The sequence below is a fragment of the Acomys minous genome (assembly GCF_964271855.1).
Source record: "Acomys minous genome assembly, chromosome: 17".
NCBI classification, from domain to species: Eukaryota; Metazoa; Chordata; class Mammalia; order Rodentia; family Muridae; genus Acomys; species Acomys minous.
Window position 1 is genome coordinate 3,291,903 of NC_140500.1, and position 16,268 is coordinate 3,308,170.

The following is a 16,268-nucleotide window of genomic DNA, read 5'->3' on the forward strand; positions in this document are numbered from 1 at the left end:
GTGTGAGCCCATGCCAAAGCATATAGTAAGCCCTCTCTCCTTCCCATTCTGAGTCCTTGACGACGAGGAGGTCACTGCTCACCTACAGCAAAGCATCCACCTGGCCGTCTGCCTGCTCTGGGTTGATGCATCTTTTAAGGTTGTCCCAAGGACAGAAACAGCGTTAGGGTGGAAGGTAGGACAAGCACATGAGCGACTAGGGAGGATTTCCCAGTGAAGTGAGACCTACACTCTTTGAGGAAGAACTGCAGTTAGAGAGGAGTTTCAAGCGGCAGAAATAAAATGTGAAAAGGGCCAGAAATAAGCAGGGAAATTACAGGAACTCAGCCCTGGTCAGCTGGATGGGATGCCAAGAGCTAAGGCTGGAGAGACAGAGGCCTGCACTGCATGGCCAAGGCAACTAGGAAAGCGTCCACTCGGGCTTTCAGGTGGAGACCAGTCCATGAGCATAGTCACGGCAGCGGACATTTTGAACCATAAGCAGGAAGCACAGAACAAGCTTGAAACGGGTCTTTAAACTCTCAAAGCCCACCTGCAGTGACAAACTTCCTGCACGTCTCTCATGCCTTCCCAGAAAGCAGCACCACCTAGGGACCAAGCATTCAAACATCTGAGACCATGAGGAGAGGGCACGAGACTTCCCTGAAACCACTACATGCAGGAGGGATGGACGGGGAGCCAGGCTTGTTTTCAGAGTGTGGAAAAACTGGGACGAGAGGACGAGACCATTTCAAGACAGTCACTCGCCAGCGAGATGCAAGGGAACCTAGAGTTTGAGTAAACTGTTTAAAAATATTCAGAAAAAAATGTAAGAGGGAACAACAGATGGTGTCTGGAGCCTGCCTCTGTCCCACACACCCAGGACAGGTGGAAGGACAGTGTCTGGAGCCTGCCCCTGTCCCACATACCCAGATCAGGTGGATGAACGGTGTCTGGAGCCTGCCCCTGTCCCACATACCCAGATCAGGTGGATGAACGGTGTCTGGAGCCTGTCCCTGTCCCACACACCCAGGACAGGTGGACGGAAGGTGTCTGGAGCCTGCCCCTGTCCCACACACCCAGGACAGGTGGATGGACAGTGTCTGGAGCTTGCCCTGTCCCACACACCCAGGACAGGTGGACGAACGGTGTCTGGAGCCTGCCCCTGTCCCACACACCCAGGACAGGTGGACGGAAGGTGTCCAGTGCTTGATCCTGTCTCACACACCCAGGACAGGTGGAAGGACGGTGTCTGGAGCCTGCCCCTGTCCCACACACCCAGGACAGGTGGACGGACGGTGTCTGGAGCTTGCCCTGTCCCACACACCCAGGACAGGTGGACGGAAGGTGTCCAGTGCTTGATCCTGTCCCACACACCCATGATGCTGAGATGGTGACGAACACATGTGTGTTCTTGGGGGCAAAGGCCATCTCCTCCTAAGGTACCCACAATAGCAACACCGTAAGAAGCCATACTCAGATGGAGAAACCTCCACAGGCAACCTCCCCCTCCCCCCCCCCAGTCAGCTGCCACTGCTAAGAGCTCACTGGCCCTTCCCGTTAGCGGAGCTGTTACGTTACCTCCTCATCTGCCAGTCCTTCTTCTTCCATGGCCACTTCTAACTTCTTCTGCCTTTTCCAAAGAAAACGTAGACTTTTAAAATATGCTCTCATTTCCATTTAAGAAATACAGATATGGGATGGAGAGATGCCTCAGAGGTTAAGAGCATTGGCTGTTCTTCCAGAGGTCCTGAGTTTAATTCCCAGCATCCACATGGTGGCTCACAACCACCTATAATGAGATTTGGTGCCCTCTTCTGACACGCAGTTGTACATGCAAATATAACATTGTATACATAATAAATAAATAAATAAATAAATAAATCTTTTTTAAAAGAAAAAAGAAAGAGAGAAAGACAGTTATTTATCCAAGCCAAGCACTGGGCATGCTATGCTAAGAAAATCTTTCAAATTGAGCCAAGATTCAACTATTTCCTATGATCAGTGTTCTTTCTTGAGATTTAGCATTTGATACTGACCAAAGCTTTACAGTTTTATCTCCCAGTATGAAATGACCTTGTATGAGTCTTAAGCTTAACTTTCCCAACTCAGGAAAGACTGGTGGCAAGTGCATGTATTTTATTAAAATTCTTAGGAAACTGAAAAGTCACATACATATATATAGAATCATAGCCATCAATCATAACATTGTATTTTTCTAGGAATGAGCAAGTTCAGCTACTCAGGTTTTTTGTTTGTTTGGTTGGTTTTTGTTTTTTGTTTTTTTGTGAACATGAAGTTAGTTTTGTTAAGCTTTTCTGAGGGGGCTGCGGACGGTAACGATGGCTCTGGAACATGTTTTACCACTCACTTTTAAGTGAATAGTATTTCATTTTCATGTCTACAGTGTTGGGTTTTTTTGGTAACTGTGTATCTGGACAAATCATTCTAATTATCTTTGCATTATGCAAGAAGACCAGCATGCCTGCATTGAGCCAAATAGAGTCAAGGACTTAAGATTTCACCTACTAGAGTGACAGAAGCCAGACTGGCCTGTGACACTGCCATGCGGCAGAGCAGCTACAGCCCAGGATGGCCAGGATCTGCTACTCCTCTTACATGGGAACAGTGCTCTTCCCTCAGAGCACTGTTCAGATGCCATTTGGGAAGTTCTCCCACCGCCCTAGTCAAAACACGTGTCCTTTCTGGCCTCCCCTTCACTCCCCACTCTCTTGTGTAGCATCTGTGGGCACCAGCTCCCTTACCACAGCTGGGGCAAACGGCAATGCCACCCTCCCTTCTTAAGTAACTCTCTCACTGACACAGGCCAGCACCGCGGGTGTGATGCACTAGTGATTTCTACAGTAACTCTCTCACGGACACAGGCCAGCACCGCGGGTGTGATGCACTAGTGATTTCTACAGTAACTCTCTCACTGACACAGGCCAGCACCGTGGGTGTGATGCACTAGTGATTTCTACAGTAACTCTCTCACTGACACAGGCCAGGACCGTGGGTGTGATGCACTAGTGATTTCTACAGTAACTCTCTCACTGACACAGGCCAGCACCGCGGGTGTGATGCACTAGTGATTTCTGCAGTAACTCTCTCACTGACACAGGCCAGCACCGCGGGTGTGATGCACTAGTGATTTCTACAGTAACTCTCTCACGGACACAGGCCAGCACTGCGGGTGTGATGCACTAGTGATTTCTACAGTAACTCTCTCACTGACACAGGCCAGCACCGCGGGTGTGATGCACTAGTGATTTCTGCAGTAACTCTCTCACTGACACAGGCCAGCACCGTGGGTGTGATGCACTAGTGATTTCTGCAGTAACTCTCTCACTGACACAGGCCAGCACCGCGGGTGTGATGCACTAGTGATTTCTGCAGTAACTCTCTCACGGACACAGGCCAGCACCGCGGGTGTGATGCACTAGTGATTTCTGCAGTAACTCTCTCACTGACACAGGCCAGCACCGCGGGTGTGATGCACTAGTGATTTCTACAGTAACTCTCTCACGGTCACAGGCCAGCACCGCGGGTGTGATGCACTAGTGATTTCTACAGTAACTCTCTCACGGACACAGGCCAGCACCGCGGGTGTGATGCACTAGTGATTTCTGCAGTAACTCTCTCCAGGGAAGCACAAGGGCTTACCACAGTGCCACAGCTGGAAAGATCTGCTTAAGACACAAGTGGCCTGTGTGCATGTGTGCACAAGGCTCTGGGAGCCCAGGCGATGTAACAGACAGACACAGGTGTACTGTCGGTACAGGTAACAACACAGAGCAGGGATCCCAAGCAGCCACAGGAATCTAAGCCAACTTTTAGCCTTTACCGTACCTGGTTTCTCTTTCTTCATGCTGCAGAATTAGATTGCTGTAAAAGTTCTCCAGTGTGAGCTTGGCCACAGTCACTCTTTCTCGGGTATGGTTGCTCATAGGAAAAGCAGTTGCTGCCCCTGCTGTCATTGCCATAGTAACAGGAACTGAAATGACATTTTAAAGGAACTGAAACGTCATTTTAAAAGCAAGTTCTTCATCAGTTAAAAAAAAAAAACAGAAAACAAACAAAATCAACCTTCCTGTTTATTTTATCTAACTTGAAAATTTTTAAACTTCTACTAAGAATAATTCTATTAGTTCACAACCCAGGTTTCCTATTATAAATAATGCAAAACTTATAATAAATAGGTACGAGCCAGGTATGGAGGCTCACACATGTAATACCTAAGCGCCCCCAAAAGGTGCACTGGTCCCAAAGCCAAAGAAGTTAATTCAGCCCCGGCAAGCCCAGCAGTCAGTTATGGAAAGGTGTATTAGTGGCCGTCCACACATTAACAGACACACTAGCTCACAAAAGGCCGTAGGTGGCGTGCTCAAAACAAGGCAGCATCAACCCATTTTTCGGACCACATGCTAAACTTTATAAGATTCTGCCAACAGTTACATTCCCAACAAATATGTCTCTTAAGATAAAATGTGATTTTAATTATAAGCATAGCTTCTGCTGCACAAACCCTGTGAGACTTGGGGTGTCTATCAAACATGCATTGCAGGCGTATGTGCGCGCAGGCGTATGTGCATGCAGGTGTATGTTTTAAGCACAGGGTCATGAATGCTCTGTCCATTCTGAATTGCTACTGGGACGGCAAAGGTGTAGCATATTTTTCCAGACTATGAGGCACATTTCATTCTCAAATAGAGCTCAAATGAGTGGATGTATGTCCACTCAGTGGTATGCAAGTGGCACCTTTTGGGACCCACTTGTATGAAGATCATCTTAACTCTTAGGAAGGCCAGGAAGCTGGTAAACAGCTACTCCACAGGCGCTGTGGTGCGGCTTCTGCAGCATCTGCCTACCGCAGACTCAGATAAGCCAAAAAAGCAAGAGTAGCTCATATGTTGAAGGAGTTTTGGTGCCTCGAAGAGCATCCTAACAGACCACTCTGGACAAGAAAAAAGAAAGTTTGTCAGGTGAGCATCCCAGGTTCCCTTCAGCTGATCAGTATTTCCCGCAAACCTCCCAGCACCTGCCACTTTAAACAGAGGAAGACAAGGGGCTCTGCCCGTAGCCCTGGGCAGAGCTGGAGGCGGGGCGGGCACAGGTTAGAGGTGTGTGCTTTAACCACGATGGACTCTCGTTTCTCTTGTGTCATAAACTAAAAGTGATAGTGCACTACACAAGCTCCAACCCACTACAAAGCTGTTCTTCTAAGAGTGGTTGATTCTCCATGAGAGGCTGTCTCCAGCCCTTGTTAAAACCTTCCATGGCTTTCCCTGCACACAGCACACCAATTAGATAAGAGCGCAGCTGGCCCACACCAGGATGGCCATCAGGACAACTGGACTGCATTCCTTGACCAAGGACTTAGAGCAGCCTTCACTTCAGCCAAGCTCACACACGGGAGTCAGGACTCAACCTCAGCTTGCTTTTGAGCATTACCCATGGTCTCCCTCTTGCCTAAAGTCCTTCACATGACCTCCCTGACATCACTTAGGAGAGTGGGAATCTGCTGGTCTTCTGTGGGCCTACCTTGTCTCTAACCTTCTCTATGACAAGGCACTGCTCGTTCTTGGGTGGGCAGCCTCTGCATCTGCACAGCTCATGCACTGGTGAGCCCAACACACTTGCCCAGTGCTCTAAATTAGCACTTCTCTGGGCACTATCTCCCTAACGCCTTTGAACATCCACCACCACATCATCTCTGACACAGAGCAGACAGTAATGAATGAAGGAAACCACTTTATAAATCAGAACATCAGAGGAGATGAGAGAGTTAGAAAGAACAAGGTTCTCTGACACTAAGGATAAGAAATCCAGTTCTAATACTATTGAAATAACTTTCTAGTGGACTGTGCACAGGTTACCCTGCTCATCAATGCTGGCTTCTCTAACCCACTATCTGGTTTCAATCCTGGACTGTGGAGAACCACAGATAGCAGCGCCCCCTGCAGCTTCCCCAGTGCAATGCGCCCTTGAGTGAGCCCCTTATGCGCATGCCTGAAGGCATAGCGGGAGGTGGCGTGATCCGAACGCACCAACCAAGAGCGACAACGTGGCAGTCTCTGATAGGACCAGGCACACTATAAAGGTTCTGTGGGAGCTTTTCCCGGGGTCACTTCGGTAATCAAGGTTCCTGAATAAACTGCTGCAAGAAGAGTTCCCGGTATTGGTATCTTTCCTGCTGGCCAGGGGCGGCATCGACACTGGACACTAAATTGTGATGTTTATTCTAAGTATCCCTGTCTCAAGTTTGTGCAAACATGCCACCATTTGTCCTCTGTATTGCCAATAAAAGCCAACTAGCCAATGCTGAGCAAGAACAGAGAATAGGGTGGGACATCCTAGTGCAGTGAGGGGAGGAGAAAGAGCAGGAAGGGGGAAAGGCACATGGAGAGGACAGGGAAGCACCAGGAGGAATGAGCTGGAACTAGGATAAGAGTAAAAGGCAAATATAATGTGGGGAATCTGAATGGGAGGAAACTATACTAGCCTGAAGGTTTGGGATGCAGTAATTATTGTGCAGCATTGTGCTCTAGGGTAATTAAATATATCTTAGTCTCTCTGTGTGGTTATTTGGGTATAAAGCTGGTTAAGGAGTTACTGCTGATTTATTAAAATAATAAATCAATATTAAATATACCATTCAACATAATCCCATTCAGATCATGAGGCCTGAACACAGGCACCTTTCCCCAGAGGGTTTGCAACCTGTGCTCTGCTGACTTCCCAGGCTTTTCTGAGGCCACATGAGACTAAGGCCCAGGAAATCCTTGGAAAGTCAGGGTTGCTCATACCAAGGTAAAGTACCTATGTAAGCACTGCATGTAGCTTCATTTAAAAATAAACTGCTGCACAATGTAATAACAACATTTCTTTTTAAATTAATAATAATAACAACAACAGTAATAGAAAGTGCCTCAAGAGTTTTCACAGCCACAAGATCTGTGAGGACTCCACTGCTTTAACTGAACCCTAAGTAAAGCTATTTTTTCCAACATAATATTTTTATTGATTATTTGAAAATTTCACATAATGTATGCCAATCACACTCACTTCCCAGTCCTCTCAGATCCCTCCAACCCTCAGTAATACTCGCCACAAGTCCAATTTGTGTTGCCCATACAGTCACTGGAGCGTGGTCAAACTCCCAGGAGCCAGCCCCTTAAAGAAAACCAAGCCCTTCCCACCCGCACCCCAGCACCCGCACCCCGGCACCTGCACCCCCGGCAGATGCCATCAGCTGTGGAGAACAGCACCTCAGCATCAGCATCATCACAATTAATAAGGCTTTCTTCAACGGCCTCCTGTTTATACTGTTAATTTTTTTTTTTTTCTTTTTTGGAGGGTGGTGAGGGTAGGTGTTGTCACAGAAGCCTTCCACAGCTCTCTTTTTCAGCTGAGTCTGCAGTCACAGACATCACGGCAGAAGTAGCTGCCTTGTCCTTTACATTCAGGGGCAAACGGATCGTGGACGTCTACAGTTTCTGGTGACAGGATGGACATCCACATGGCTTCCAGAATCAGCACAGCCCACTGGCCTCAGCATGGTCTCTGGTGGCCATGCAGACCACAAACCAACACTATCCTCTGCTGTATACAGGCCACAGAATCAATGTGGCCTCCATGGCACAGCCAGACACCAATATGGTCCCAGGCAGTAATCCAGCCTATGTGGATCAACGTGGCTTCAGGTGCCATCCACGTGGCCTTCATTGGCAGTGCGGGCTATGGCCCTCAGCACCACCTCTGATGGCAGCTCAGACCACAGACATCAAATACAACCCCAGAATCCTGGGGCTCACGCTCTGTTTTGAGATCAGCCATGGAAAAAGTTAAGAGCTGAGAAAGAGAAATGGCTGTCACACAGCCAACATCTTCCAAATCATGTCTGCTGTCAGGACTTAAAGGAGGGAGGAAGGACCAAGGAATCAAAGCTTTCCAGTAAAGGACATTGCTTGGGGCAGGGCTTGCCAGCTTTCCTATGTCAGGACATGTTCACCCTCAAGGGCACAGGAATGCCATCTGCAGGAGTGTCCCAGAGAGCTTCCCCAGGACACATGGGCTCATACACCTTCAAAGCTTAAGGAAGCAAAATGTCGGCTAATTTTCTCAACAAACACTATTTTGGGGACAAGGGCCCCTAAAAGCTCCAACCAAGTGAAATCCTTAAACACGTAGGATGCTTTTTTCTCTGGCAACAAGCAATCATGAGCAAGGAAGTGTCCAGAAGATGGCAGGCAAGAGGACATCACCCAGAGGAAAAGCCAGGCAAGAGCCAACTGTACTACTCCAGGCCAACAGAAGCCTTTCACAAAGCTAAAGAAAAAACAAGCTTTTCATAAGGCCTCTTTAAAATCACAAAATGAGCTGGGTGGTAGTGGCACAGCACTTGGGAGGCAGAGGCAGGTGGATCTCTGAGTTTCGGGACAGCCAGGGCAAAACCCCATGTCTTGAAAACAAAACAAAAATCCCAGAGGTGACATGACTCATGGGATTACATGACTTGTAAGTATGCTTGGAGAGGGGGGTGGGGAGGCACAGTGCGGAGGAAGCAGACTGGCTGCAGCGGGGAGGCGCAGACTGCACTCTTGCTCAGTTGGCCAACATGCAAGATCCGGTGGCCAACCAAATTCTGGAAGCTGCTTTATGCTGACCAAGCTTACAGAAGACTGGCACACAACACAGAGAAGCAGTAAGAGGTGAGCTAAGGAGGAGCAGGGCCTGCATGTTGCGCAAAGTGCTCTATCCTTGCAGGCCAGCAAACGAGAGCTCTGAATTAGGATGGGACTGTTGCCAGGAAACCAGCATGGTGTCCAGAGAGAACAGGCACTCAGCATGAACATTCAGTGACTTCGGGATGGACCGAAGGGCGTGGCCAAAGATGGACTGATCCCTGGCTCCCTGGGGCCCCAGCCACTGCTAGTGCTGAACCAGATGGTAGTCTCCCTTAGGTGCAGGTCTGTGGGTCAGGGGAGAAAGGAAGATGGCTGGTCAGACCTTTGAAAGCATTCTTGCGTAACACAAAAAATGTGCAAGGGAAATGTAAAACAACCCCCAAGCCCTAGAGAGCGCCTGCATCAGATGCAGAGGCAGATGAGGTCCTCAGACACACGCTTGAGACTCTGGTATAAAGGAGCAAGCAGATGAAGCCTCCAGATGACGTAATGAACTTTACTCCAAACCCCAATGTCAATGAAGACAGTAGTTTTAGGCACTTTATAGTTGTCACTAGCATGCTCCTGCCATTCTTGTTGGACACACCTGAAAGTCTGTACAGCTTGATCAGAAACCAGGTCAGAGCAATGCTGCCCGTCGCCTCTGTGACCAACTCCGCAGCAGTAGGTAGGCATTCCGCACGCCCTGTGAACAACCTACTTGAATTTAGTGACGTTCAGGTTGTGACTATGGCCCACATAGTTTCATGGGTTCAAGGCTATAAAACCACAGGGTGCTGCATAGCTGGGTTTTGCTACTCTGTGGATTCACGATCAGGCACCTCCACGGCCAGCTCCAGGGACTTGGTGACAACAGGACACGTCATCACCAGCTGCCAAGATGGCACACACGTCTACTGCCGCCCGAGCTGCATCACCTTGTAAAGGACAGTTCCCTTCCCTCCCGCTTTCCCACCACTCTTCACCCAGGGACGCTCTCAGTGTCCCCTCCCTTAATACGCCTCCAGTGACACCTGCTGCATGGTGTGACTGTGGATTCTGCCGTATAGTTCTGCCGTCTAAGTCCCAACAAGAGATCTGTAAATCTAACTTCTTTCTTCTTTGAGCACGACTAACAACTGCAACCAGCTCCCCTAACAACCACCAACCCCCAACACTGCCTACCGGGCCTAGCATTTATGCAGCCTCTGAAAAGTTCCCAGAACTCCAAACATCACACAGCTGCAGAAAGCATCTGCGGCTGGCAAATCACAGCCAGCTGCTGTGGATGGTCTGAAGCAGTCCGACACCCATACACCTCGGATTAAAATATATTCTTATACTACTTCTTCTGTGTTTGTTAAAGAAGCCAAAATTCCAGATTCTCACTACAGCTGTGGTTACATTACAAGGAAAGCCTCCTTCTGAGATGGGTGCGCGTGAGCCCAGCCCAGTTCTCTCCTTCAACAAGCAAGAACTCTTCTCTGCTAACCAGACACAGTCTACATTTTTGATTATACAAAAACTAAGAAGCCCTCAAACTTTTCAAAGAGTGATCTAGATCAGCAGCTGTTACACTGCAAACTCACACCTTTAACTGACTTAACACTAGTATTAAAGCCAGAAAAAGACAGAATACAACCCATAAGCCTAGAATTCCACAACTGAAAAACATAACAGGAGTGATCTTTAATTTCCTGCTCACTTACACAAGTGACCCCCAGTCATCAGGGAGCAGCAGCAACAGTGAAGGACAGCGTCGTCAGCTGGGCGATGGAGACACACACAGACACACATGCATGTCTATGAACAGAGCATGCTCCATTACCAGCAGCTTCAAAGGCAGAAAGCAGCTGCTGGACCCGTCAGTTTTACCTCAGCATTTTCAATGCCACTTGTGAAGTCTCCTAATCCAGCCTGACTGGCGCTATAGATTCCTGAAGCTGCAGATCCCCACACTGCTGGCTCCCCAAGGGAGGAGCAGCCAGCCATGGCCTCTTCCCCAGGCATAGAAAAGGAGGCCAGACAGCCAGTGTGCGTACATCCACTGCATACGCTAAGGTGTGCACTGCCGTGCCTGTCCGCCTGACTTAAGTCTTTGGCTCCACTTTCCTATGGAAAAGTTCGTTCTCTGTCAGAGACTGAGAGCACATCTGGCCACAATGACTATCACATCCCATTTAAGTAACTGAAATTGTGCCTTAATGCTAATAGTTAAGTAACTTCAGTGTTCCCAAAGTCTGAGCTCCCAGACCTTGTTTCAGGAGAATGGGTACTTTCCCATAAGTCCACAGCATCACATCAAAACTACTACAACATAATTAACAGACTTAAAAGCTTAAGTAAAAATAGTTGTAAATTAAGATTTGGGTACCAAATATTAAAAGTTTATGAATCATTTATTTGAGCCAGCATATGTAACTTACATGTGTGTATAAACATGTATGCCTTTGGTTGGCGTGAGTGTGGGAGGTATGAATGTGCATGCCAGGCCTCCCGGGCACTTTGTTTGAGGCAGGCTCTCCTTGCTGTTCACACTGGCTATGCCAGGCTAGCTGGGTGCCACCCAAGGATCCTTTTGCCCATGTCCCAGCTCAGCGCAGGAGAGCTAGGGTTACAGTGTTCAAGCTACCATGTTTGGGTTGGTATGGGGTGAGGGTCTGACTTCAGGGTCTCACACTTGCATGGCAAGAGCTCCATCCACTAGGTCATCTCTCCAGGCTGTTTACTTATTAGTTAAAGCTCTGCTGGCCATCACCCAAGCATCCTCCCAGGGCGGCAGGCTTTGCTTAGCGCGTTCACGGCCTCTCGTGTTCCAGCCCCTGAAACTATTCCAGAGCTCTCTAATAGACACTGTCCATGCTCTGTGGCCTCATCCACTTATCAAAACAAGGGAAAGGTTTCTGAGTGCTCTACTGTCTGAGCAGGACGTTTAGTCACCACTGAAGGGAGATAGGATCTCGGCAAAGACGCCACTGCCAGGGCTAGGGGTGAAGTTCAGGACTGAGCTGCCCACAGCCTCAGGGGCCCACAGGGAAGGACATTCGGTCAGGTGCTGGGCCTAGCACTGACAAAGCAGCTCCTCTTGTCTGTCTGGCAGCCTGTGCTCACAAAGTTCTTGTTACAGCTAACCTAGTTCTCTTCCACTCAAAGTCAGAGCCATTTGTTTTCTCATATTTTCCATGAAGGTCAAAATCCTGACTGCATCAAGCATCTTACTCCAGTGCTGGGGGGGGGGGGTGCGGGGCTGGAGTGCACACTGGCTCTGGGTGCGGGGCTGCAGTGCACACTGGCTCTGGGGGCGGGACTGGAGGGCACACTGGCTCTGGGGGCGGGGCTGGAGTGCACACTGGCTCTGGGGGCGGGGCTGGAGTGCACACTGGCTCTGATTATCTTTCACTGCACAACTGTAAGCTCTTAAAGTTCCATCCATTTTGCTAAGGGAGGAACTACTGTTACTCAAGAAACTAATTTGTAGATATGCCAACTCTTGAAATGTGCATATATCTGAAATTGCTATTTGAGAATTTAAAAGGAGGGGGCCCAGCACTGACAGGTCTTATGATGAAATAGTGACAGCAATGTAAGCTGGCCGGTCAGGCACGGTGCCTAATGTGCACTGTGCACAGTGTTCTTTCATCCTTGCTGTGTGTGAAGTAGGTGACTTTCAAATTCATGGTGGAAGAGACAGGCTGAGTTACATCACCAGTTACAGAACCAGCCATGTACTGTGAGCATTTGTGGGGACCAACTGGGGCCTTGGGAAACAAAGCAGCCAATCCTCCCCGAGCTCTACCTAGCCCCAGAAAGCCTCCCACACTGAGCAGAGAATGCTGTTCTTAACATCAAGTTCTGGGCATCCAGTTTTCTTTTTCTCACTTCTTTCCATTGTAAAACTTATACAAAAGCAACAAATGCAAGCTTTCACAAGAATGTAAGCAGAAGGGGCTGGAGAGATGGCTCAGTGGTTAAGAGCACTGCCTGCTCTTGCAGAGGACCCAGGCTCAGTTCCCAGCACCTGTGGGGTGGCTCACAACCTTCCAGAACTCCAGTTCCAAGATATCTGATACCTAACTCTGTCTTCCACAGGCACCAGGCACGTACGTATGTGTGTACACACACACACACACACACACACACACACACACACACACACACACACACACACACAGGAAAATATTCATAACATAAAATAGAATAAATAAAAAATCTAAAAGAATGTAATAACATTCTTTAAAAGTAGGTGAGGGGCCCAGTGGTAACACATGACTTTAAGCTCAGCACTTGGGAAGCTGTGAGTTCAAGGTCAGTCTGGTCTACATAGCAAGTTCCAGGTCAGCTAGTGCTACATGAGTGAGACTGTCTTTTAACAAACAACCAAATACCCAAACAAAAAAAGGGCTGGAGAGACGGCTGAGGTTTTCTAAAAAGTGTGACATTAAGACTAGATTGTGTGAGCAACTGCAGAGCATGGCCGACTGACCCAAGCCACCTCTCGCTGTTACCACATGAGATCAAGCTCTCCTTTTCACAACTCTTTGATGTTTCTCAACATCCATTGGGAATCCTGTCACCTCTGGCCTCAGATGCACCTTCCCACAAAAATTTGGACTCTGTGGTCCACCACTCCAGCGTCAGACTGATTCTGGTTCCTTTGCCGGTGTTTCTACCACGTTGGGGAGCCGGAGCCAAATGAGAGCCCTTTCTAAAAGCTGCACACAAACCAACAGTGTCTACTATAATTATAGAAACAAAACAGCGTACTTAAAGCTCTAGTGAGTAGGGGTGAGTACACACCTGCAGTCATAGCACTTCAGGAAGACTGTGTTTGAAGCTAGCCTGGGCTACATAGCTGGACAACAAAGCAACCAACCTCTCTGTGTTTGTATGATATGTGGGTTGCCAGGACAACAGTAGTAACACAAAGCAGGTGAGCTCATAGTGTGCAAGACTGACACGATCATCACGCCATAAGGCTGCAGGTGTACCAGGCAGGGAGGAGTAAGTGAGGGCGTGAAACAAGCACCGTGTGTTGAGTCTGCAGTGTCCCTGGAGCAGAGGGAGACTAACAACCCACGCAGACACGCAGGACGGTGACTCTGACCACAGCAGCGCTTCAGAACAGGGCAGCCAGGAGCTGCAGGGCCAGACATGAGAAGGCAGCTCAGCTTTAGCCCAGCGCATGCCATGTGGCAATAGAGACTTGGTGACAGCTAAAGCTCATGCAGGCCGGGGCTGGTGAAGGACACTGTAGTCTGACCGGCCAGTCCCTGTTCCATGAGTCCTGAGTCCACCCAGTCTACCCAGCTTCCTGACACGATGGAAATTTACTAATACATACAGAAGACCCAGTGTGTGTGCTTGCCTATTTATGGAAAGAGGTGGTTCTTCCCAAAATTACTGAGTCAGAAATTTTACCAGCACTAGGCTTGGTTAAAAAAAAAAAAAAAGGGTGGGGGGGTTATTTTTAGGTAAGTGAATAGGATAGACATTCTGTCTCCCTCCAAGAGGCAAAAACTAACGCCACACACACACCTGGGAAATTATTCCAGAGGGATTAGGGCAGAACTTGCTTCATAAAAATTTAAATCACAAAAACAATTATTTAATGCGAATTCTACGGTTATTTTGATTTTTAAATCTTACTCATTTAATAGACATAAAAAGTCTGATTTGCAGGCTGCCATACGATGTGAGCCACCGGTGCACACTGTGTAATGCTCCCGTCAGGATAAGTCACCTGATTTTTGAAGCCCATGAGGCCAAGTTTCTCTACCCACCTGTTTTCACGGCCACCTCTCGGACAGGGACCACGGCCTTGTTCAGGTATTTTCTTTGCAAACAGAAAGCTCACCTCTAGGTTGATTGTCAGCCAATCTCACTAAAGTGAGAAAAGACTACTTAGCCCTTTGAGTTTCCTTCCTTACTTCATGTATAATTTTAGAAGTAACTGCTGCTGCGTTAAATGAAACACAGCACACACAGGCTACGTGGGCCTCACAGGGTCTCACAGCACACAGAGGATGCACGGGCCTCCCACAGTCTCACAGCACACAGAGGCTACGTGGGCCTCATAGGGTCTCACAGCACACAGAGGCTACGTGGGCCTCATAGGGTCTCACAGCACACAGAGGATGCACGGGCCTCCCACGGTCTCACAGCACACAGAGGCTACGTGGGCCTCATAGGGTCTCACAGCACACAGAGGCTGTGCGGGCCTCCCACGTTCTCACAGCACACAGAGGATGCACGGGCCTCACACGGTCTCAGGACGCTTTCTAATGAGACACAGTGGAGGCCACACAACATTATGCTTCACACCTAACAGCTCCCAGCATGCATTTCAAAAGGTACACACAGTGTTGTATACAGTTCCCCACACACTTCAAGTGCGGCTATTGATGAGAGAGAAAACTGCTTTGTGAAGTGAAGAGCAGGGCACCAGCTACGCCTGTGGACGGGTGGCAGCTGGGTTTTACTGCACAGCAGAGTGAGTGCAGCCTGTCTGCCTTTCTCAGAGTAAAGTGTGTTAGTGAACTTCCCACTGCTGGGCAAACACTGTGGGCCTACAGGAGGCAGAGCTCTGGTTCACGGGGACCAGGAAGTAGCAAGACAGAGGAAGGCCCAGGACAAGTCAGCTATCAAGAGCACTGTCCCAGTGACCCGCATCTCCCAAAGGTCACATCCCTACAATAATGCCATCAATCATGACTCCATTAGTGAACTGGACTGATGTACTGATCAGGTCAACAGGATGTGGTCACCTCAGCGAGAGCTGGGCCCAGTGGCTGGTGATGAAGCTGTAACACACGGGCTTTTCACAGGGAGGCAGTTCACATCTGAAGCACCGCAGGAGAAGAAGCGGCCACCCCAGGTGATAGTGAGAGCTGTCCTCATGGCCAGGAGGGAGAAAACAGACAACAAAGTAGACGCGGTGTGGATGGACCAGACCCCGCGTGGCCCACTGTCTAAGCTGGTAACGGGTACGTGCACACGCACGCTCCGCCCCTGCATCCCTGTGAAGTTGGGAGGGAGATGCTTATGATAGTGAATACTGATGCCAACTGGGCAGAATTTGGAATCACCTAGACGACAAATGTCATCAGAGTTTCTGGATTAGGTTGAGGGGGTGACATGTTAGGTGTGTGCAGCACCCCACAGTTGGAGTCGTGGTCTGAATAGAAACGAGAAAGGACACTGAGCAGGAGCACTCTCCTCTCTCTGCTTCCTGACTGAGGGTGGGATGTGGCCAGCTGCTTCCGGCGCCTGCTCCATGTCTTCCCCACCACGGCAGGCTGTGCCCTCGGACTGGGTCAGGATAAACCTTCCTCCCCTCAACTGTCTTAACTAGGTATTCTGTCACAATGACAGCAAGACAGCAGGTGTGCTGGCACAAGCCTGTGATTCCACAGGCTGACGCCAGGAGCCTGTGAGGTCAGGGTGAGCCTGGACTACATACTCCCATCACAGTAAATGCTTTGCTGTATTTCACATTTTTGCCCACCACAGCGAGGGACAGGCAGGCTAATCCTCCTGTGGCCACTAGTCAGTGGATACTTGGTCCCTGGCTTTCAGTTTACCTGCTGAGAAAGTGCAAGGGCTGCTGAGGCACTTCAGCTCACC

At 49.0% G+C, this 16,268-nt stretch overlaps 1 protein-coding gene across 2 annotated transcripts in view; it reads right to left on the reverse strand.

Annotated features, from left to right (window-relative positions):
• Positions 1-16,268, reverse strand: part of STK38L (serine/threonine kinase 38 like) — a 52,138-nt gene that overhangs the window by 14,433 nt on the left and 21,437 nt on the right. For both annotated transcript variants that reach the window (XM_084766584.1, XM_084766583.1), the window contains exons 2-3: positions 3,829-3,973; positions 1,561-1,612 (exon numbers count right to left, since the gene is read on the reverse strand). In XM_084766584.1, coding sequence (XP_084622710.1) covers positions 1,561-1,612; positions 3,829-3,962 — 186 coding nt within the window. In that variant the 5' untranslated portion in view covers positions 3,963-3,973. The remainder of the gene's footprint in view (positions 1-1,560; positions 1,613-3,828; positions 3,974-16,268) is intronic.